The sequence below is a fragment of the Lathyrus oleraceus genome, chromosome 5 (genome assembly GCF_024323335.1).
Source record: "Lathyrus oleraceus cultivar Zhongwan6 chromosome 5, CAAS_Psat_ZW6_1.0, whole genome shotgun sequence".
Taxonomy (NCBI): Eukaryota; Viridiplantae; Streptophyta; class Magnoliopsida; order Fabales; family Fabaceae; genus Lathyrus; species Lathyrus oleraceus.
Genome location: NC_066583.1, coordinates 43507146 through 43530212, shown reverse-complemented (window position 1 = coordinate 43530212; position 23067 = coordinate 43507146). Strand labels below are relative to the sequence as shown.

The following is a 23067-nucleotide window of genomic DNA, read 5'->3' as shown; positions in this document are numbered from 1 at the left end:
CACTTTGCTTTGTATGCTTTGAAGGACCTGCTTCTTTCAAGAATCCATCATCCATATTTCTATCCCTGATCGTTTTCCTTTTGGGTCCAATAACTATCCTAGTATTTTCTCTAAAAAAACATTTTTGACCAAGCTATATATAGAGTATTATATTTAAAATGAAATAAAAGTAATAATAATATTTAAAAATTAATGTATACATCAATTTTTTGAAATATTATTTTTTCCTATTTCATTTTGTAGTGAGCAATTAAGTAACATTTAACATTTGCATATAAAAAATAAAAATAAAAACATTCTTTGGTTTTTTGGGTTAATTGATGGAACATGCTTCACCATACAAATATAGAATACTTTTCATATTGAGATTAGAAGATCCTTTTTTATGTCGATCTCAACTTGTTATAGGGTGGGGTGAAGAAGGAACTTATCATTAGATTCCATGAAGACCTTACACATTTATCTTATATAACCATCTCTTTCTGATAAACTATTTACCCCAAAATTCCACTAAACTAATTATACATGCATCTCGTAACATGTCTTTAATCAGAAGTGTCGGTAGATATGTAAATCAGGTCATCCACAGCTATATAAAGGGTAGCTAGCAATAACAGTCTCCTTAAACCTTAGATATACTTAGCAGTGTTGTTGGTTTGTACACTTCAATGGCTTCAAGCTCAAATTGGACAGCAAAACAAAACAAAAGATTTGAGAATGCACTAGCAATGTTGGAGAAGGACACTCCAGATCGTTGGCAGAAGGTGGCTAGAGCTGTGGGAGGAAAGACAGTAGAAGAAGTGAAAAGACATTATGAGAAGCTTGTTGAAGATGTGAAGCTGATTGAGGAAGGACATGTTCCACTGCCCAAATACACAAATAATGGTTGCAGTTACATGATGGATCAACAAGATAAAAGGTTCTTAATTACTTCTTAGTAGTATTTCAATACTATTTGATTTTTGTTGTTATTTATGGCCACAGTCTGATTGTATTTATCATGCATGATGCAGGATGAAGGCTCTAAGTCTCCAGTAAGTGTTATTATGAAGGAATAGTTCAATAAAATATTACATTTGCCATTTTTTTTCTCTGTATTTCCTGTACTTCCCTATACAATTGTAAAAAAATAATGCATTTACTATATATGCAAAGATAAAGTTATACAATTTGTTTTTAGTGAGTAGTTACATTTTTTCTTAAAAATATATTTTTTATTTTATTAATTTAATTGCAATTAACAACAATTTCATTATAGTGGAAGGAGACGAACAACATTTTAACAAAGTTTATACAAATAATCCATTAATGATTAAGTTTTATTGTTCAAATATTTTTCATTTTTTCTTAATTTATAGTGTTTATTTTATTTTTCTCTATTTTGTGGCACATTTATTTTAGTTTTAGAGTAACATTTACTTCAAATTTAAATTAGAAGTTTGAAAATTTTAAAAATTTAAGAAACAATAGTTAAAGATTTTAGAAATATAAAATTTCAACAAAAATTAAAATGATTAATAATTTTATTATAGGTTAAAAAAAATTTAAAATAAACTCAGTTATAATACAATTACTAAATTTCAATAAAAAATATTAAATTTAAATTTAATATTTTTATTTAAATATTTATTAATATTACTCTTTTATATTTGTCTTAGACCTCAACATGTGTCGGGGTGGCACAGCTAACATCTTATAAAACTTAATAAAAAAGATAAAGAACCTTACCAATTTTCTTATCAGGATTATTTTTTTAATCATAAAAGTTAATATTTGATTTGTTTGTAAGGTATTAGATGAGTTTATTCTTAATAAGAGCAACTTAGTTGAATATGTATTGAAGATTGACCAGATTCTTTTAGCATAAAAAAAAGATTTTTTTTATGTTTTAATAAAAAAATATATAACTTTTTTTAAAAATATTAGAATTTTTAATTTATTTTTTCTTAAAAGATTAATTTTGACATTTTAAAACATAAATACAAATTATTGAAAATTAAAACATAATTAAAATTATGATTTTTAAAATAAAAAAATTTAAAATCTTTTTTATGAAAAACTATTTAAAATAGTTTTAAATTTAATTAATTTTATAAAATTTTGATATCAAAATAAATTATAACAAAATCAAAAAGTTTACCACAAAAATATATAATATTCTAAAAATCATTTTTTTAAAATCAAAACAAACGGGTTCAATAGATTAATTAGTTAATTATGTTTGTTATTAGTTAATTAGTATCTAGAAAAGGTTTGGGATAGTCAATTGTACAACTTCTTCTTATTTATAATATTTATAGATCAAAATTTGTTCGGATAGCTGATAAATAAGTTCGAGATAGTCAATTGTGAATTTTTTACTCAAATATTTCATATTTTCAAAAAAAAAAATCAAAATAATTCAGTTTTTAAATTAATTCAGTTTTCAAATTAATTCTCAATCTATCCCAGTTTAAAAAAATAATAATAGTAAGGCATAAGCGCCAAACCAATTGGCGTCTGCCCTTAACTTTTAAGAGGGGGTGCCAATTGGATTGGCGACAGCACATGGTGCTGCCAATCCAATTGGCGCCCATGTACATTGAATGAGAGGAGACGCCAATTGGTCTGACGCCTCAGTGTAATGTGCATTTTTTTTGTATAAATAGAGGTGTTGTGTGATTCGTTTTCCCACATCTTTTTTCATCATATTGCAAACATGTTTGGTGTTCGTCGCCGCTATGGAAAAGTGATTTATTCGAGAAACAAGCCTCTGATGGTGATGCTCTTCTAGAACATTTGTCGTTTCGATCAACTAAAGAGGGAGTTGGTTCGTTGGTTAGATGTAAAAATACCAGAAGGGAAAAAATTAGAAGTATTGAGAGACTCGATAGTATATTTTGTTGGATGCGAGCAAAAACTGATAAGGATGCTAGGGAAATGATGTTTTGACCAGATGACATCAGCTTGATTGTTGTAATCAGGTAGAAATGTTGTTTTTAAATATTGTGGTTAAGTATTTTCATCTGTATTCGATATTTGTTGTTTGTGTTGTTTGTTTAGACAATCTAATTTCGTCACGGTAATATTGAAATGACGGCTGAGTTAGAGCATACCCTGCAAATAGCCATGCAGACTAGGGATAAGACCATCCATGCAACCTGCCACGACCTAGGAGGCGTCATTCCATATGGCGCTAGCTTTTAACATTTGCATGTGCACGCCAAACCAATTTGCGCTAGCTTGCATGCCCATTTTTTCATGCATGCAAACTTTTGCACGTCTCTCGTTATAAATAGTCATGCAATAATCACTTCTTCATCAGCATCAATCACTTCTACACCTATAATAACTACTCTTCCATCTGTAGCAACCACTATTTCATCTGCAACAACCATTCTTTCATCTGCAACATTATGACACGATGTCTCTGCTAACTATGGGTGAATCGCATAGAGGCACGGTTGCAAACATAGCAACTTATGTAAGCGTTTACTTCTTGTATTATTTTTCTAACACAATTTTTTATAAAGTAACTCATTTTGTTATTTATTTGTTAGGATGTTTCTAGGTTTCGAACTCTTGTCCACGAATTTGTTCACACGGATGCGATGGTTGAATCTTATGTCGAACTCGCCGGTTTTTGACATGTAAGCAAAATAATGTCTTGGTCGGTTGATACAAAATTTATTCTTGCATTATGTGAAAGATGGAGTCCCGAGACACACACATTCTGGTTTCCAACCGGTGAATGTACCGTGATGTTAGAAGATGTCTACATGTTATTGGGACTGCCTATCGAAGGTAGGACGGTAAATGGTAAATGTAGCGGGGTATTCGTTACCTTTAGATTTATTGACTAAATCAAAAGTAAATCATACAATTCGAGTCGCCACCGCACTTCTATTTATCCAAAGGAAAGGTTACAAAGCGAATAAAAACCGAGAAGTTTTATCAAATCAAAAACTAATAAAAATGTCAGAGATCTGGGTAACGGGGTTGGTTATGCAATGGGAAGGTTTTAAGCACCCAAAACATCCTTAGTACTCTAAGGGAGCCCTACAAATGTTGTAAGGTAGGTTGGTATTTGTGAAAAATATTTGTGCAAGCATGATTGGGGAGATGAGAAAAGAATATACAAGTTATTTACAATTTTGTGTTTGAATGGATAAACCCATTGCCTACGTACCATCTTAAAAAAGATTAGGATCAAAACCTCGTAGTTCAGGGTACAAAATCTCAAAAGAAGTTGGTGAATTGATTGGTCAAAAGCCTTAAGGTCTTTTGTTATCAAAGGGAGAAAACTCAACCTAAAACCACAAATCCACCATGTGAGGAGAGCTTTAACATGCTAGTGAGGGGTTAACCCTATAATAAGCATGGAAGACTTATAGTCCATCACTAAGGATACAGGTGAGTATTATATCAACCTCTAGGATAACTCAAACCTAATAGCTAATGTTTATGAAAAGCTTTAACACAAATGGTCATTGGAACCATAAAAATAATTGAGTGAGTTGTATTTACAAATGAAAAGAATTCACAAAATAAGGTCAAAGTTGACTTAAGATTCAATTCAAAATAAGTGTTATGAAAAGAGTTTGAAAAATCAAAGGCATAATGCCTAGGTTTCTAATATTTGAAAACAATGTTGATGTTTGCACAAAAGTTTGGCTTGGGTTAGAGTGGAGAGAAGAAGAGAAGAGCTAGGTCCTAAACATGCAAAGATGAGGGAAGAGAAATAAAACCACTTAGAGTTCCCCTCTTGAGATCATAAAGATGATCCAAGTTGCTCCACTCCTTTGGACTTAGCAAGCAATAAGCAAATAACTCAAGCAATCAAGCAAACAATCAATCAAGCTCCTAGGAATCTTCCAATTGGCTTTTTGTATCTCTTATCTTGGATGTCCATGACAATGGTTCTTCTAATTGGCTCAAGTTTAGGATCCCTAGCACACAAGAACACACAAATCAAAAAGTTCCACAATACAAATAAAGAATCGACAAGAGTGAGTTTAGAATTAGGGGTCCTTTCAATGTTATCTTCAAGATTAAGCATTCTAAAGGCATGAGGCCTAGTTGCTCTTCAACAATTTTTTTAGCACTCTAAAGGCATGAGCCTAGTTTCTCTTCAAACTTCATTAGCATAAGTAAGGTCTTAAATCTAAGTCCTTTCTCCATTTGCATTGGGTTCACACAAACAAAACAAAACAAACACAATAGTATATACACAATAATGTGCTCAAGTGAGCAAAGGGCAAATAGCATTAACATAAATCTGAGCTCAAGTGAGCAAAGGGCAAAGACAAATGAATTAATGAGCAAGAAATTAAATTGCATTAAAGTAAATTGCAAGAATTAAATGCTTAAATTAAAAGTTAATGATTAGTAGTTAGTGTTAGTGTGCCATAAGGCAATTTAGCGCTATGTTAAGTAATCGTAAGTGGACTAATATAGTAGTCACACCTATCCGAGGCCGGTCAATAAAACTATAGGAAACAAACACAAGTTAGAGACCATAACTAGTAAGCCAAGCTCCTACAACTTGCCATGCCAAAAAGAAAAGAAGAATGACCTTGTATTGATTTAGGTCTTTTGCTTGACCAAGAAGCAACCTATCCTTAATGCAAAGCAATTCACTTGATCTTTGATCAAGATGAATTTGATTTGAATCAAGGAAGATTAAGCCTCTCATATGTCAAGGCTAACCACCAATCTTTAACTCATTGGTCAAAAAGAAAAAAGAAGAAGAAGAAGAAGGAATGGAATGTACATAATTGAAATTCAAATGACATAACCAACACACATTGATCAAACATGAATGAAATCAATATCAATCAATGGTAAACATAGGTGAGATGAAGCTTAGAAGTCAAGAAACAATAAAAATATTTTTGGTATTTTTTGGAATTAAAATAATACTTGAATTAAAATAAACAAATAAAGGTCAAACTTCAAATCCAACTCAAATCAACTTGGAAAAGTCCAATTGGATCATCATAAGTTCAACATGGTCAAACAAGGTTTGCCAAAAATTTTCATCATTTTTTGAAAACAGAAACTAATTTTAAACAATTAAAAATGAAGAAAAATAACATAATTGAACTAAAATCTCAAATAAATTCAAATCAATTAAGAAATTGATGAGAATACTTTTCATAGATTCATCATCATTCAAAGATGTTAATAAAATATTTTTGGCATTTTTGAATATTGGAAAGTATTTTAAATGAATTAAAAATAACCAGAAAAGAGAAAATTCACAAAAAATATCAAATGGAATCATAAAAAATATTACAAATCATTTTCAGAAACTAGAATTTAAAAGGGAAATATTGCAATTGGTCCCATATTTTTATGATTAAAAATGAAGAAGTTATGAATTTTTGAAATAAAATGAAATTAAAGAAAATAAAATGAAATAATCAGAAATTAGAAAAATCATGGAACGTCTGATCTTGTCTCATTAAATGACGTGGATCATCACATGGTTGATAAGCGCGCGCTCATGGTAGGCATTGGTCAAAAGAGAAACATGCTGATTAAATGAAAGTCATAACAATCAAGCGTCCAGATTAGATCAAAAGCAAAGCATCCAACGACCATGAACTCGTCCACGTGGGGACGGTGGTGGAAACCACCGTCTTCTCTGGCGAGACTCACTGTCCCGACCAGAAATTGCAGGTTTTCAAACCTTCATTAAAATGCAGGATCTATATATTTTTAGAAAGCTGGGGTGATGTACATCACCCCTGTGACCTTGGTTTCCACTCAAGATCTCTATGGAGAGAGAAATCTGAGATGGAAATTTGTGGTGTTCAATCTGAGTTTGCTCAATTCATGAAATTAAATGCACAAATCAATTGCCTTTCACATGAGGACTTCAGAGGTACCAACAAACACAAGAAATGATCAGTATCCAAGGAGTTTCGAATCAAAAAAGTTTGAACAACAACCTTTGAAGTGCAGCTTTACAAGACTTGATCCACTCCAATTCTTTGATGCAGTGTGTTCTTGAGGTAACAAAGAAGCTAGGCTAAGGAATTGAAGTTCAGAGATCAACCAATGAAGTTGAAATCTGAGCTTTAAAATTTGAGAGAAAAATCAAAATTCCTTTGAGTGAAGGTTAGGGATTCAATTGTGCATTAGTTCAGGCGCCTTGAGGTTGGATTTTGAAGAGGAATGGAGCTTCTATTTATAGCCAAGCATGATGCAAGCAATGAAAAATTCGTGTGTGCATGAGCTTGGGTCTTCCGTGCATGGGCCTGTACAGGCGCATGTGAGGCCCAATCTCAGTTGGTTTTGCATGTTGTTGATGAAACAAATGAATTTGGACGTGTGCATGGCAAGGCAATATGGTGTGTAAGCAATTTAATCATGTTATGCATAATTGGAACCAAAACTTCTCCTCTTCGAAAATGCCATTTGCCAAATTGAAACATAGCCATGTGGGTAATGGTTGGAAAGGTCTTGACATGAGGAACAAATGTTATGTTGAACAAAAATCCATTTGGAGTTGGTAAATTATTGAAAACAGGCCATGAAGTTCAAGGTACAAAATATGTACATGGAAATTTTGCCAAAATGGACCAACTTCAAGCCCTTCTGTTTCAATGATGCAAGTATCAAATGACAATAAATTTGGACTTAAATTTTGCATCATTTGGATTTTTGATGAGAAAGTTATGGGCACTTGAAGTTGGACTTTTTCACATTTCAATGGCTTTGGTCCAAAATGGCCTATAATGTTTTGTATTATCACATGTGTTTATTTTAGGATTATGAAATTTTGTCCAACATAAAAAATGAAGTAGACATCTTAAACTTTCCAATGCACTTTGTCCCACCTCAAAATCATGAAAAATTAGTGAGTTAGATCCTTGGGAAGTTGACCCAAAATTAGGGTTTCAGTCAAAATGACCTATAATGTTTTGAAATGGATGATGACCTTCCAAGTTTCAAATGAATTTTTGATGAACATGAAAGTTGTTCATATGGTTCTTAAGAACATGTTTTCTCTTTGGGTCATCTTCATTTGACAAACACATTAAAAGTTAGGTCTCAGTGGATTTCAAAATAGTCAGATGAATTGACTGATCAACTTCTCAAGTCCAAACTTCAAATCTTAATGAATTGATGATTGAGGATACTCACATAAGCTCATATATGCATAAAATGATGAATGAAATAACTTCCCTTGATTTTATTTGATCATGGGTTGAGGTTGCTTCATGAGCAAGGCACAGTCAATGCATAGATGAATTAGGGTTTCCTTGAGAAACAATCCTCTAGCCTTTTGGCTTATCTTGATCAAATTGGAAAATTGAGATACTTGGGAGGCATATATGATGATTGAGAGCTTTGTGAACCATTTTCATGCTTTTTCTCATCTTCATCTAGCCATATCAATGACTATAGGGGCCTCATAGGAGCCTTGGATCACATGATTGCTCAAGCTACAAAACAAACAAAGTTAGTGACATATTTTTATGCTTTTGGTTAGTAAACAAAATAAGAAAAGCAATAGTATACAATTCAATCATGCTTGGTGGTCTCAAACAAACTCACACAAGTCCCAACCCAGGGTTAAGGAGCCAAGATGTTATGATCCTTGAGGCAAATGCAATGTGCAATGATATGATGCCATGAGGGATCTTAGGGTCAAAATTAGGGTCTTACAGATGCCCCTATTTAAGGTCATTCTAGTCAGAGATATGAAGGTTAAAATCTTCGTCTCGATGTGGTAGAATGGACTTAAATAATAACAAAGAGACGAATTTTGGTCCCTAAGAGACCTCGTGATGCAAATGTATGTATGCAAAAGTTAATGCTCTGTGGGGATATATGTCCACAAAGGAAAAAGAAATCAGGAGAAACTGAAAATCCATATGAGTAATACACTCATAAATGGGACAGAGACTCTGGGGATTTTACTGGGGAATAAAGGGGATAAAAATGCATGAGCAGGTCACGACTTAAAACTTGCTGAAAGACACGAAGGGATTCCATGAAAATAAATCAATGGAAAGACTCGAGCTGACGCAAAGATGCATGTATTGGGGAATATGCCAATACAAAAACTATCCACAAAGGATACCTCGGATAAAAATCCGGACCCAGATGGGGATGTCCACGAAGGGACTCAGCTGAGGAAACAACAAATGAGGTATTACCGATTACTGGGTAATAAGCTCAAAGAGACATGTGATCAAGACACCGGTATAAGGGTGAGAGAACAACATGCTCGGGGAGAATGAATATCTAAGACCGGTATAAGGGTGAGAGATATCAATCATCCAAACATCTGAGGAAGACCTAAAAAGGTATATTTCAACTCAGGAAAATCTGACTCCACGGGGGACAAAAGTCATAATAGGGAGAAGAAGGAAGGAACACCAGAGATACCGGTTACTGGGCATATAATAGGTGACCAACCAAGCGTGAATTGAGGAATATTTCCAAAACACTCATCATCCGAGAGGAGGGCTGAAAAAGCAAACTCGATTACAGGATGGACATTCGATTCCATAAGGAAATACGAATCTTACTCTACTGGGGAAGAAAAAGACTTTGACTGAAGAGTGCATGAAATATATTATCTATTACCGTCACAACATAGATAACATACTCGCATGGAAGATTATCCACAACCGGTTACTGGGTTAATAAAGGATAAATCGACCGGAAAGAAAGGACATCGAGATACCGGCTACTGGGTATAAAATGATGACCAATCAAAGGGGAGCAGCAATCATTACCAAACAAGGGTAAATGAAAGATGACTCGCTGGGGATACATTGTCAAAAGCAATGATCCGGGAGATATATCACTGGTTACTGGGTGGTATACTAAAAAATGAAGGAATATCAATACCGAATATTGGATAAAGATAACCAACAAAGAGGGGATTACATCTATCGGTTACTGGGTAGAAAACCAAAGAAGAGAGTAACCGTCATCGGTTAGGATGAACAAAATCAAGGGTTAACTCTGCAAGGGGACAAAATGGGGTTTACGACTACCGGTTACTGGGTAGAAAACCAAAGAAATAGGACTTACAACTACCGGTTACTGGGTAGAAGGCCATAACATCCGCTGGGGAAAGAATGAACAACTACTGTTTACTGAGCAATTGATCACCTGAACCACAGGGAACTGCAGGGGAAATAACAAGAGGAGTCAATCTAGGAACAAACTAGAGAGACACGATGAAACAAGACTCAACCCAATGAGGATACAAACTCAGGGGAGTAATTCCATCCCATTACATGTTTTGGGAGGAAACTGAAATAATCATCCACGAGGACATGACTCAGTGGAGAATATGGAAGAAAGGATAGACACTTTCTGCCTATGGGGCTGACTCTATATGGAGAGATCAGATACAAACATCTGCTTGGGGAAATATGTATCACCAAATAGCAGGAGATAACAAACAAAGATATATGGTAAAGAATGCATCATGAATATCTGAATGTTATAATTATGCATGTATATGCGTGGTTTATGTATGATGAATGCTGACAAATAGACATATCTAACACAACCAGGTCCAAGAATCAATGGACAGAGATCCGGTACTACATCTCAAAAGAGAAAGCCAAGCCCACAGGGAAACACCCAATCTGGTGGGGGCAACAAATACCAGGAAACAACAATATCTGCAGGGGAGAAAGACCAATGCTGAGAAACCGAGCGAAGCCGCTGCCAGGGACAAAGATCACTGCTAGGGGAATAAGCAGGATCATCGGGATCAGAGACCGCTGTTGGGAATATGCAAAGGGTCACAACCACCAAAGTTGGGGATCTTCCAACAATGCGCAGAGACAAAGATAAGATTAGTCAGAGACGAACTCTACTGGAGATCTTATCAGGGGGTGATGTGGAATTCTGTGGGGAACCACCACCAAACAGAAGCACATCCAAGCAAACATTCACCTCTAAACACGGAATGAATATCTCTGCTGCGGAGAAGGAGAACCAGTCACTCCGCTGGGGAAGAAGACAACACATCCTCCTTAGAAGTTCCAACGCCAAATTAGGATCAGACAGAGCCTTAGCTGGGGGAACTACACGGATAATATTCCATCGTAGAAGAAACTCTACTGGGGAATTTATCGGGACAAGATATGAAACTCTATGGGGAACAACCACCAAACAGAAGTTTCAAAAACCATCATATATCCTCATAGTGCTGGAGAAACAAACTCTGCCGAGGAAAAGAGAAACAACGCTCCACTGGGGATAGAAAATAAACATTTTCATCACCCGCTCTGCTAGGAGGAAAACTATCCGAGAAGGAGGAAGTAACGACAATCAGGCTCCGATCAGGCAACTCCACTAGGGAAACAACTGCTGATGACTGAACCGGGAATAACCTGTAGGCGATCAGCTGGAGAGAACTTGCTGGTGATCAAACTGGGGGAGTCTAATGTGAACAACCCTGCTGAGGATGAACAGGAGGCAAACCTATTGGAGATTAATGTATGTGAATCCGCAAAGGGGATAAGTTGCAAATCAATTTGTTGAAGATCCTTTTATGCTGGGATTTCCTTCCCACTCTGCGGGACAATTCCAATCTGAATGAGGGAAGACCAACTTCCTCGAAAAGAGATAGCATATCAATTTATCAATCTATAAGGGATTCTAGGTCAATCCACCCAAGGGATGACAACCATATAATTGATAACACAAATGCTAGATCCATACTCACTGGGGAGCTAGAAGACTGAGACCAAAATTCAGACTCTCAGGGGATCTGGTGGTGCATTACCTCTTGTGCTCACTGAGGAGACAAACCTGAAAGATGATGAAGAGGATACAAGAATATGCTAGGAATATGAACCAATGCCTTACCCTTTTGGAGATCATACTATCCTTGGGAGAGCACTGAGGACGTCCCAATTATCCTTTCCATTCTTTGTGAATGTTCACTTTGTTTAAAAACTGTTTATAAAAACTTTATTTGTTTAAAACAATGATTTTTATCAATTAAAACATGCAAATATTTGTTGAACAGAAACAAATAAGAGTGCAAAGAATTGGATAAAGGCTCAAATTTATTTGATGGAATGGTAGTCTGCAAATGGCAAGACTCCATGGATCTTTACAAATTTGAAATTGGTGATATATATTGGAAAAAGGCTACATTGAACATAATGACCATTTCTCCACCAACTCTGAATCTAATGAACTTTAAGTTTCAGTTGACGATGACTGAGCGAGAATCTTTGACAGAAGACGGTTTGTAGAACAAAGTCTTGTCAAGATGCAGTTACTTGCCAAAATCCCTAATTTTTGCCTAGATTGCCCCAGGGTGAGGTATTCAATCTAGCGGGATATATATATTCATTTTTTATGTCTCTAACTTTTTCCTAGATCGCCCTTTCGGGTTTTCAATCCACAGAGACGCTCATTTTTGCCTAAGGCGCCCTTTCGGGTTCTTAGCGAGCTATTCTGTTTTTATTTTAGGTGAAGTATTTCTTGACTGCATCTGAATTCACAGGACGAGTGAAATCCTCCCCATCCATAGTTGTAAGTATCAAAGCACCGCCTGAAAAGGCTCTCCTAACAACATATGGACCTTCATAGTTTGGAGTCCACTTGCCCCTGGAATCGGGCGCGAAAGACAAGACTTTCTTGAGCACAAGGTCACCTTCTCGGAACACACGAGGCTTGACCTTCTTATCAAAGGCTTTCTTAATCCTTTGCTGATACAACTTACCATGGCACATGGCAGTCAATCTCTTCTCTTCAATCAAATTCAGCTGGTCATAACGACTCTGAACCCATTCAGCCTCAGTCAACTTGGCTTCCATCAAGACTCTCATTAATGGGATCTCAACCTCCACGGGGAGCACAGCCTCCATGCCATATACAATAGAGAAAGGGGTTGCCCCTGTTGAAGTGCGGACAGATGTACGATAACCATGCAAAGCAAACGGCAGCATCTCATGCCAATCTTTGTACGTAACAACCATCTTCTTGATAATCTTCTTGATATTCTTATTAGCAACTTCAACAGCCCCATTCATCTTGGGTCTATAAGGAGAAGAATTATGATGTGCAATCTTGAACTCGCTACACAGCTCTTTCATCATCGTGTTGTTCAAGTTATATCTATTATCAGTAATGATCTTATCTAGCACACCATAACGGCATATGAGTTGATTCTTGATGAACTTCACAACCACCTGCCTGGTCACCTTTGCATACGATGCCGCTTCAACCCACTTGGTGAAGTAATCAATTGCTATGAGAACAAATCTGTGACCGTTGGACGCCTTTGGCTCTATCATGCCAATCATGTCAATTCCCCATATAGAGAAAGGCCATGGTGAGGAAATAACATTCAGAAGTGTCGGGGGAATATGAATCTTATCCACATAAATCTGACAGTTGTGGCATTTCTTCACATATTTGCAGCAGTCAGACTCCATTGTCAGCCAATAGTAGCTTGCTCTCAACATCTTCTTTGCCATAGCATGTCCATTGGAAGGGGTACCAAATGAACCCTCATGGACTTCAGTCATCAACAGGTCTGCTTTGTGTCTATTCCCGCATCTGAGCAGAACCATGTCAAAGTTCTTCTTATAAAGCACATCGCCATTGAGGTAGAAACTTCCAGATAATCTCCTCAACATCTTTCTATCTTTAACAGATGCCCCAGGCGGGTAAATCTGACTCTGAAGAAAACATTTGATATCATAATACCATGGCTTATCATCTTTTACTTCTTCAACTACAAATACATGAGTTGGTCTATCCAAACGCATCATAATGATATTGGGGACTTCATTCCAGAATTTCACCACAATCATCGAAGCAAGTGTAGCAAGCGCATCCGCCATCCGATTTTCATCTCGAGGAATATGATGGAAGTCAACCTCAGTAAAGAAAGTTGAAATCCTCCTTGCATAATCTCTGTATGGGATGATGCCAGGCTGATTCATCTCCCATTCACCCTTAATCTGATTAACAACAAAGGCCAAATCACCATAAACATCAAGATGCTTGATCCTAAGATCAATACATTCTTCCAAACCCATAATACATGCCTCATACTCCGCCATATTATTCGTGCATTTGAAAGTTAGCCTTGCTGTAAAAGGAAAATGTGTGCCATGAGGAGTAATAATCACTACCCCAATACCATTTCCATATTGATTTACAGCACCATCAAACACCATGCTCCACCGAGAACCAGGCTCTGGCCCTTCATCGAGCGTAGGCTCATCGCAATCTTTCATCTTCAAATACAGAATCTCCTCATCAGGGAAGTCATACTGAACAGACTGATAATCCTCAATTGGTTGATGTGCCAAATGGTCAACCAAGATACTACCTTTAATAGCTTTCTGAGCTCGATACTCAATATCATACTCAGACAACAGCATCTGCCATTAGGAAATCCTCCCAATTAGAGCAGGCTTCTCAAAGATATACTTGATTGGATCCATTTTGGATATCAACCAAGTCGTATGATTTAACATATACTGGCGTAAGCGCTTAGCAGCCCAAGCCAAAGCACAACATGTTTTCTCAAGCATTGAGTATCGAGACTCACAATCAGTGAATTTCTTACTCAGATAGTAGATAGCATACTCCTTCTTCCCTGATTCATCTTGCTGGCCCAATACACAACCCATAGAGTCTTCAAGAACAGTCAGATACATAATCAAGGGTCTCCCTTCCACAGGCGGAGACAGAATCGGAGGCTCGGACAGATACTCTTTAATACTGTCAAAGGCTTTTTGGCAATCCTCGGTCCAATCATGACGCTGATCTTTCCGGGGGAGCTTGAATATTTTGGCGCACATGTGGCATTCATGTGAGATATAAATCTGGAAATATAATTCAAACGGCCAAGAAAACCTCGGACTTGCTTTTCAGTTTTGGGCGCAGGCATCTCTTGTATTGCTTTGACCTTGGCAGGATCAACTTCAATACCTCTTTCACTGACAATAAAGCCCAATAACTTGCCAGAACGGACTTCAAATGTACACTTGTTCGGATTCAGGCGGAGTTTGTACTTCCTCAAACGTTGAAAAAGCTTCAATAAGCGCTCTACATGTTCAACTTCCTTTCTCGACTTTACAATCATATCATCAACATATACCTCGATCTCCTTGTGCATCATATCATGAAACAAGGTAGTCATAGCTCGTTGATACGTGGCTCCGGCGTTCTTCAAACCGAAGGGCATCACTCGATAACAAAATGTTCCCCAAGGTGTGATGAATATTGTCTTCTCCATATCCTCGGGTTCCATTTAAATCTGGTTATAGTCGGAAAATCTGTCCATAAATGAGAAGACATTGAATTTAGTTGTATTATCTACCAACATATCAATATGTGGTAAAGGAAAATCATCTTTCGGACTAGCTTTATTCAAGTCTCTATAGTCCACACACATTCGGACTTTTCCATCTTTCTTAGGCACGGGCACAATATTGGCCACCCATTGAGGATATGTAGAAGTCACCAGAAACCCCGCATCAATTTGCTTCTGAACTTCTTCTTTAATTTTCACTGCCATATCAGGATGAGTTCTTCTGAGCTTCTGCTTCACAGGCACGCACTCAGGCTTCAAAGGCAGGAAATGTTGCACGATATCAGTAGCTAGACCAGGCATGTCTTCATATGACCAGGCAAAGACGTCGACGTATTCTCGTAGCAATCCAATCAACCCCTTTTTCACAAATTCTTCCAGGAGTGCCCCAATCTTTACCTCACGAACACAATCCTCAGACCCCAAGTTGACTGTTTCCAGATTCTCAAGATGTGGCTGAATGATCTTCTCTTCATGCTCAAGCAAACAGGTAATCTCATCAGGAATCTCTTCAACATCATCTTCTTCGGCCTCAAATACAGGGAACTCAAAGTTGGGAGATGGTGTTGGATCATTATGTTCAATGGGTTTGATCAACCTGCATAATGATTTTGGATATAAAAGAGATTTTACAATTCAAACAAGGAAAATCATTATGCAGATGAAAATATTGATTTTATTCTATTTTTAGGGTTTTATGTGATCACCAATTTCATGCAAAAAGCAAAAAGTGAAAATAATTTGGAAAAATAAACATTTAACATGAATTATTGAATGAATATCATTGTATTTATGTGCCAACAATGTCATCACTTCTCCTTTTGGCATGGGAGAAGGGTTTTTAAACAAAACTGAACATTACATGGACTTATGGACAACTGTTGGAACATCAACAGTGACCCAATTATTGCAGACTCCTCCAGGGATGACAAAGTTGTCAGAATCTTCCTCTACATCATTTTCCACTACAGCGGCAGCCTCTTGGTCTTCGACCGTGTGGATGAAACCACAACTCTGAAACAGCCCATGCTTGTTGAAAGTGCCTGAAGAGTACCCTATGCCAGCCTGGGATTTATTGTCTTCCAGCTTAATCATTTGTCCTAAACCAGTAGTTGTGCCATGCTCAATGGCCAACTTCGCATCATTGTAGGATGCAAATGAAGAAGTTCCTTTCGTAGAAGGCTCGGCAATAGAAAAGGCTTGGAACAGAGTCCCAACCTCGTCCTCAGCATCAATGTAAGAAAAGGAAGACAAATGTCTTACCAAGAGAGCCTTCTCTCCCCCTACCACCACCAACTTTTTGTTCTTGACGAACTTCAACTTTTGGTGTAGGGTGGATGTCACGGCGCCTGCCTCGTGAATCTATGGTCTGCCCAACAAACTGTTATATGATGGGTGAATATCCATAACCTGAAAAGTCATCAGGAAATCACTAGGTCCAATCTTTATCGGGAGTTCAACCTCACCAATCACAGTCTTACGTGATCCATCAAAAGCTTTCACAACCACTCCACTCTGCCTCATGGGAGGCCCCTGGTATGAAAGTTTGGCCAGAATGGATTTTGGCAACACATTAAGCGATGATCCTGTGTCTACCAGCACATTAGACAAGGCATCATCCTTGTAGTTCATTGAGATGTGAAGTGCCAAATTATGGTCTTTTCCCTCCTCAAGAAGATCAGTATCACAGAAGCTCAGGTTGTTACAAGCAGTAATGTTTGCAACAATGCTATCAAACTGTTCTATGGTGACGTCGTGATCCACGTACGCCACGTCCAACACCCTCTGCAAAGCTTCGCGGTGTGGCTCAGAGTTCATCAACAAAGACAGCACAAATATCTTTGAAGGTGTTTGTAGCAGCTGATCTACAACATTATATTCACTCCTCTTGATGAGCCTCGACATCTCATCACAATCCTCTTTCATCATGCCTCTAACAGCGGCAGGTCTATCAATAGCAAGTGTCGGATTCGGAGAAGAAGAAGAATTCCCCACAGGACGGGCGGCACTATCAGCAACATCAGCTCTTCTGGTGTCAGCCTGGGGTTTCGACGGCGCCGAAAAAACATGACCACTGCAGGTCAAACCACTAACATCAACAATATTCACAACAGAAGTGGAGGGTAAAGGCACCTCCTTCCCATCTTCTAATGCAACCGCATTATAACGATAGGGAACAGCCTTGTCGGAAGAGTAGGGCACAGGGCCAGCTGGCTTAATGATCAGAGAGGGAGAAGCCTTCTGCTTGCTGCCATCATATCTGACAACAACAGGCTCAGGTAATCTGAATACGGGGGATATAACATTAACTTCATCCTCATCACGATTCTGAAGTATCTCGATCACACCCTGATCCAGCATTTCTTGGATGCCTTTCCTGACTTGACGACATCCTCTTTCATTGACAGTGCAAACACGGCAACTGTCGTGGCCATGCTCGTAATGACTGTATCCACATAACAGTCTGTGCATCTCGACCAAAGATTGTCGGATATGGCTGACATATTGGACCTTGTACTTGCCAGGGCAACCCTGAACCATATTAACAGCAGATTTCCCATGCTCAGGCAATGGGTTCTTCTTCACATTAGGACCTACATCCTCGAAAAACAGAATACCGCTTCTAACAAGGTCTTGAACCTTGGTCTTGAGAGGGTAACAGTTCTCCACATCATGTCCGGGAGCATCGGAATGATAAACACAATGAAGCTCGGGCTTATACCACCACTGAGGGTTGGTCGGTATAGCAGGTGGGTCACGTGGAGTAATCAGCTTCCTTTCAATCAATGAAGGATATAGCTCGGCATAGGTCATTGGAATAGGATCAAAAGTGACCCTCTTCCTATCATAGCTAGTGTTGGTTTGATTGTTGTTTCGAGGCTGGTAGGCCTACTATTGAGGACGATGTTGCTGTTGCTGATACTATTGATGTTGCTGTTGCTGGTTCTGATGCTGATAATGTTGATTTTCTCTTAATACAGGTGCTATATGAGTCATCTGGTGCTGGTTACTGGCGGGACGCACAGTCTTCCTCTTCACAGAGGGTCTTCTTGATTTAACATGGGAGGTCACAGCATGCGCCTCTCCATTTTTCTTCTTCGTAAACGCCCCATAATGTTTGGCAGAAGAGCCTTCTTCTCTAGTTAGGCGCCCTTCCCTGACTCCTTCTTCTAGACGCATCCCCATGTTCACCATCTCGGTGAAGTCAGAAGGAGCGCTAGCAATCATCCTCTCGTAGTAGAAAAAGCTTAAAGTCTTGAGAAAGATCTTCGTCATTTCTTTCTCTTCGAGCGGGGGCACAATCTGTGCAGCCAATTCACGCCACCTCTGGGCGTACTCCTTGAAAGTTTCTTTCTCCTTCTGGGACATGGCCCTCAATTGGCCCCTATCGGGAGCCATATCAACATTGTACTTGTACTGTTTGACAAAAGCTTCGCCAAGGTCATTGAAGGAGCGGATGTTCGCACTATCCAGGCCCATGTACCATCTCAAAGCGGCACCGGACAGGCTGTCCTGGAAGTAGTGGATCAGGAGTTGATCGTTGTCGATCTGAGTCAACATCTTGTGTGCATACATCATAAGATGACTGAGCGGGCAAGTGTTTCCTTTGTACTTTTCAAAGTCAGGCACTTTGAATTTGACTGGAATCTTGACATTAGGCACTAGGCATAGCTCAGCAGCAGACTTGCCAAAGAGGTCCTTCCCTCTGAGAGTTTTAAGTTCCTTGTGCATCTCAAGGAATTGATCATTCATAGCGTCCATTTTCTCGTAGACATTTGGGCCCTCAGATGGCTCAGAGTGGTAAATGGTGTTATCTACTCTCGGCAAAGTATGCACGACTGGAGGTGGCACAGCAAGAATCGGGCTAGATGCCGGCAAAGAAGCAAATGTAGGGGCGAGACGGAGCAAAGTGAGCATTGGCAGCAGGCACGGTAGAGGAAGCAACCTCTGAAATAACCGTCCTTTGGGGAGGAGTTGAAGGTGTTGGAGAAGACTGGCTTTAGGCGGCCAAGAATGACTCCATCATGGCAGTCAATCTTGCCACTTCCTCCTTCAGTTCTCTGTTTTCTTTCTCGAGGTGATCCATTAACTTTTATGAGTTGGCTCTGGTGTAGTACCGGTGCGTCAACTTGTCTTCAAAATAAATGAAGAACACAGAGTTAGACCACTGAACAAGAAGCCCTGGAACAAAACCTGCTTATGCACATGATGCATGCAATGCTTGTGCATATGATTTTATTTTTAATCAGAGGAACTTTTAGAGTTCTATTTGCAAATATTTGGAAAACATTAATCATTTAGACATATATGGAATAATCATATCAATAATATCTGGAAAAAAATTTACACCAAAGAAGTACAATCTTGGTAACCAAATACAATACAAGAGAGAAGGAAAATGAACATCCTATGGAACCCTAGAAACAATCGTCCAAAGCTCTCGAGACTGGAAGATAAGCTGCACGAAGCCTTTTCACCTCTCTCTCATAGGCTGCCTCCATATCTGCCTTCTCCTTGGCGAGTCGTTCGTACTTCCTCTTCCAAAACCTGGAAGACTGAGGAAGAAGAGAAGTAACCACATCATTAGGCTCGTCGATAACCTGATGCTCTAGAAACTCTATCAATGCATCATTATCTCTAAGCTACTGAAGTAGCTCCTCTCGCTCACGGACCCAAGCACGCGAACGGTCTTCATCTCTCAACTCCTCTACTCCTTGGTTAGGGAGGGTTGATGGCTCAACCATAGCCATAGGTGTAGGTCTCGGATAGTCATAGGGTATGCGGTACTCAAAAGCTCTCCTCCTAACCCACAAGGTATAGGGTTCCAAAGCAATACAATTCTTCGGACCAAGCTCTTTCCTTCCCTTCCTATGAATCTTACGCCAAGCGCGGGCCATCCTGCCCTTCAAGTTTTAGGGATCTTTACCCTCTTGAAAGAACACACCCTCTAACAAAATGTTATTAGGTTTATCCTTTAAGGGGAACCCAAGTTGACGACGTGCCAAAACAGGGTTGTAGTTAATCCCACCACATGTACCAAGAAGAGGCACATTGGAGAATTCACCACAAGAGTCAATAATCTGCACACCATCATATACACGGTTATACCAAAAGATATCATCATTAGTGAGAGACATAAGTCTCGTGGACCATCGTAGACATCCTTTGTTCTCCTTGAAGGCGAGCGTCTGTGGCAAGTACGAAATAAACCACTTGTACAACAGAGGCAAACAGCACACAATGGTACCACCACCCTTTGCATTCCTCATATGCAAAGAGAAATAAGTGTCACCCAACAGAGTCTGAACGGGATTAAGAGTAGAGAAAATCCTAATAGCGTTCACATCCACAAAATTGTCGATGTTGGGGAATAACACTAGCCCATAGATGAGAAGTACAAATATGGCCTCAAAGGCGTCCTCACTCATGGCCTTCCCATACAAAGTAGCTTGAGCAATGAGGAAATCAGATGGGAGACCTTGAATTCCACCTTTGGTAGTCATATGAGCACCAACAATAGATTCATCTATATGCAACAGATCAGCAATCTCTTGAGAAGAAGGAACCCTCTCCAAGCCACTGAACGGCAACTGATCTAAGATAGGTATATCCACAAGATAGGCATACTCCTCAAGCGTAGGCAAAAGCTGGAAATCCGGAAATGTGAAGCAACGGTACAAGGGATCATAAAACTGCACCAACACACTCATCAGACCTTCATCCACTTGAGTAGCAAGAATAGACAGAAGCTTCCCATGACGAGCCTTGAACTCAAAGGAATCTAATACATAGGATGTCAAACTCCTTAACTCTTTCAAGTCGGGTTGTCTGAAACTGTACTTCTTTGTATTCCTTCTTTGTTTGTCCATGTCTGAAAATTTGCAAATAGACCTCTTAAGTTCCTTAAAAATTTTCTCATTGTTGATGATATGGATGTGTATGAATGCATGAACGCATGGATGCAACAATCACACTCAAGGATCAAGCAAAACACACCACACAAAGGTCACGGGATGTGTAGCGGGGTATTCGTTACCATTAGAGATATTGACTAAATCCAAGGTAAATCATACAAGTCGAGTCGCCACCGCACTTCTATTTATCCAAAGGAATGGTTAGAAAGCGAACAAAAACCTAAAAGTTTTAACAAAAACTAGTAAAACAGAACAGAGATCTGGGTAAGGGGGTTGGTTATGCAATGGGAAGGTGTTAGGCACCCAAAACATCCTAGGTACTCCTAGGGAGCCCTTTTCACACTTGTTGCAAAGGTTGTTGTTTTTGTGAGAAATTTTGTTTGTGCAAACATGATTGAAGAGGTTTGAGGAGAATATACAAGTTATTTACATTTTGTGTTTGGATGGATAAACCCATTGCCTACGTACCATCTTATAAAAAGATTAGGATCAAAACCTCGTAGTTCGGGGTAAAAAAATCTCAAAACAAATGGGTGAATTGATTGGTCCAAAAGCCTTAAGGTCTTTTGTTATCAAAGGGAGAAAACTCAACCAAACCACAAATCCACCATGTGAGAATAGCTTCAACATGCTAGTGAGGGGTTAACCCTATAATAAGCATGGAAGACTTATTGTCCATCACTAAGGATATAGGTGAGTATTACATCTATCACAAGGATAACTCAAACCTAAGAGCTAAAGGTTATGAAAGATTTTTGATTAAGAAAGTGATCATTGGAACCACAAAAGGCATTTGAATGGGTTATATTTACCAATTAGGAGTATGTACAAAAATGGTTAAAGTTGAAAGATTTCTAATGTTTGAAAATAATGGTTAAATGTTTGCACAAAAAGTTTTGGCTTGGGTTAGAGTGGGAGAAGAAGAAGAAGGGCTAAGTCTTAAGTAAAACAAAAAGAGAAGGGATGAAGAATCAAAACCACAATGGAGTCCCTCTCTTGAGATCATATTGATGATCCAAGTAGCTCCCATCCTTTGGAATAAGCAACCACAAAGCATAAGCAATCAAACAAGTCTCTTAAAAGATCCTCAATGTATCTTGTATCTTCCACTTGGATGAACATGGCAATGGTTCTCCAATTAAGCTCAAATGGAAACTCCTAGCACAAAAGCACACACATCAAAAGTTTCATGAAGTAAAACAAGAATGGACAAGAGTGAGTTTAGAGATTTGGTCCTTCCAATCCATCTTCATCATTAAGATCCTTTTTACTCCAATTTTGCATAAGGAAGGTCCTAGAATCTAAGTCCAATTCTCCATTTCTTTGCATAGGGAAAGTCCTAGAAACTAAGTCCATTTCTTTGCATTTGGTCCACAACAATCAAAACAAGAACACAAACACAATAATATATACACAATTATATGCTCAAGTGAGCAAAAGGCAAATGGTATTAACATAAACATGTGCTCAAGTGAGCAAAGAGAAAAGCAAATGGATAATATGTGCAAGAATAGTAAATTACATAAAAGTAAATTGCATAAAGTAAATGTTAATTGTCAATAGTTAGTGTTAGTAGTTAGTGTGCCATAAGGCAAATTTAGCGCTATGTTAAGCAATCGTAATTGGACTTATGTAGAAGTCACAACTATCTGAGGTCGGTCAATAATAATGTAGGCAACAACACAAGTTAGAAGTCTTGATTAGAGAACCAAGTTCCAACAACTTGTCATGCCAAAAAGAAAGTGAGAATTGATCTTGTATTGGTTTAAGCCTTTTGCATGATTTAGAAGACAACCTATCCTTAATGCAAAGCCATTCACTTGATCAATTGATCAAGATGAA

General features: G+C 38.2%; 1 protein-coding gene across 1 annotated transcript; it reads left to right on the top strand.

The window, feature by feature from the left end:
* The first annotated feature begins 520 nt into the window (after nucleotides 1–520).
* Nucleotides 521–1166, top strand: LOC127084376 (protein RADIALIS-like 4). Its single transcript, XM_051024809.1, has 2 exons — nucleotides 521–919; nucleotides 1014–1166. The coding sequence occupies exons 1-2, from the start codon at nucleotides 669–671 to the stop codon at nucleotides 1036–1038; spliced, it is 276 nt and encodes a 91-aa protein (XP_050880766.1). The 5' UTR covers nucleotides 521–668; the 3' UTR covers nucleotides 1039–1166.
* Nucleotides 1167–23067: the final 21901 nt, after the last annotated feature.

Bases quoted from the DNA above. Each gene is read 5' to 3' on its own strand.
- LOC127084376 (XM_051024809.1), top strand. From the start codon at position 669: ATGGCTTCAAGCTCAAATTGGACAGCAAAACAAAACAAAAGATTTGAG. The intron at 920-1,013 runs GTTCTTAATTAC...TGCATGATGCAG, and splicing joins ATGGATCAACAAGATAAAAG to GATGAAGGCTCTAAGTCTCC.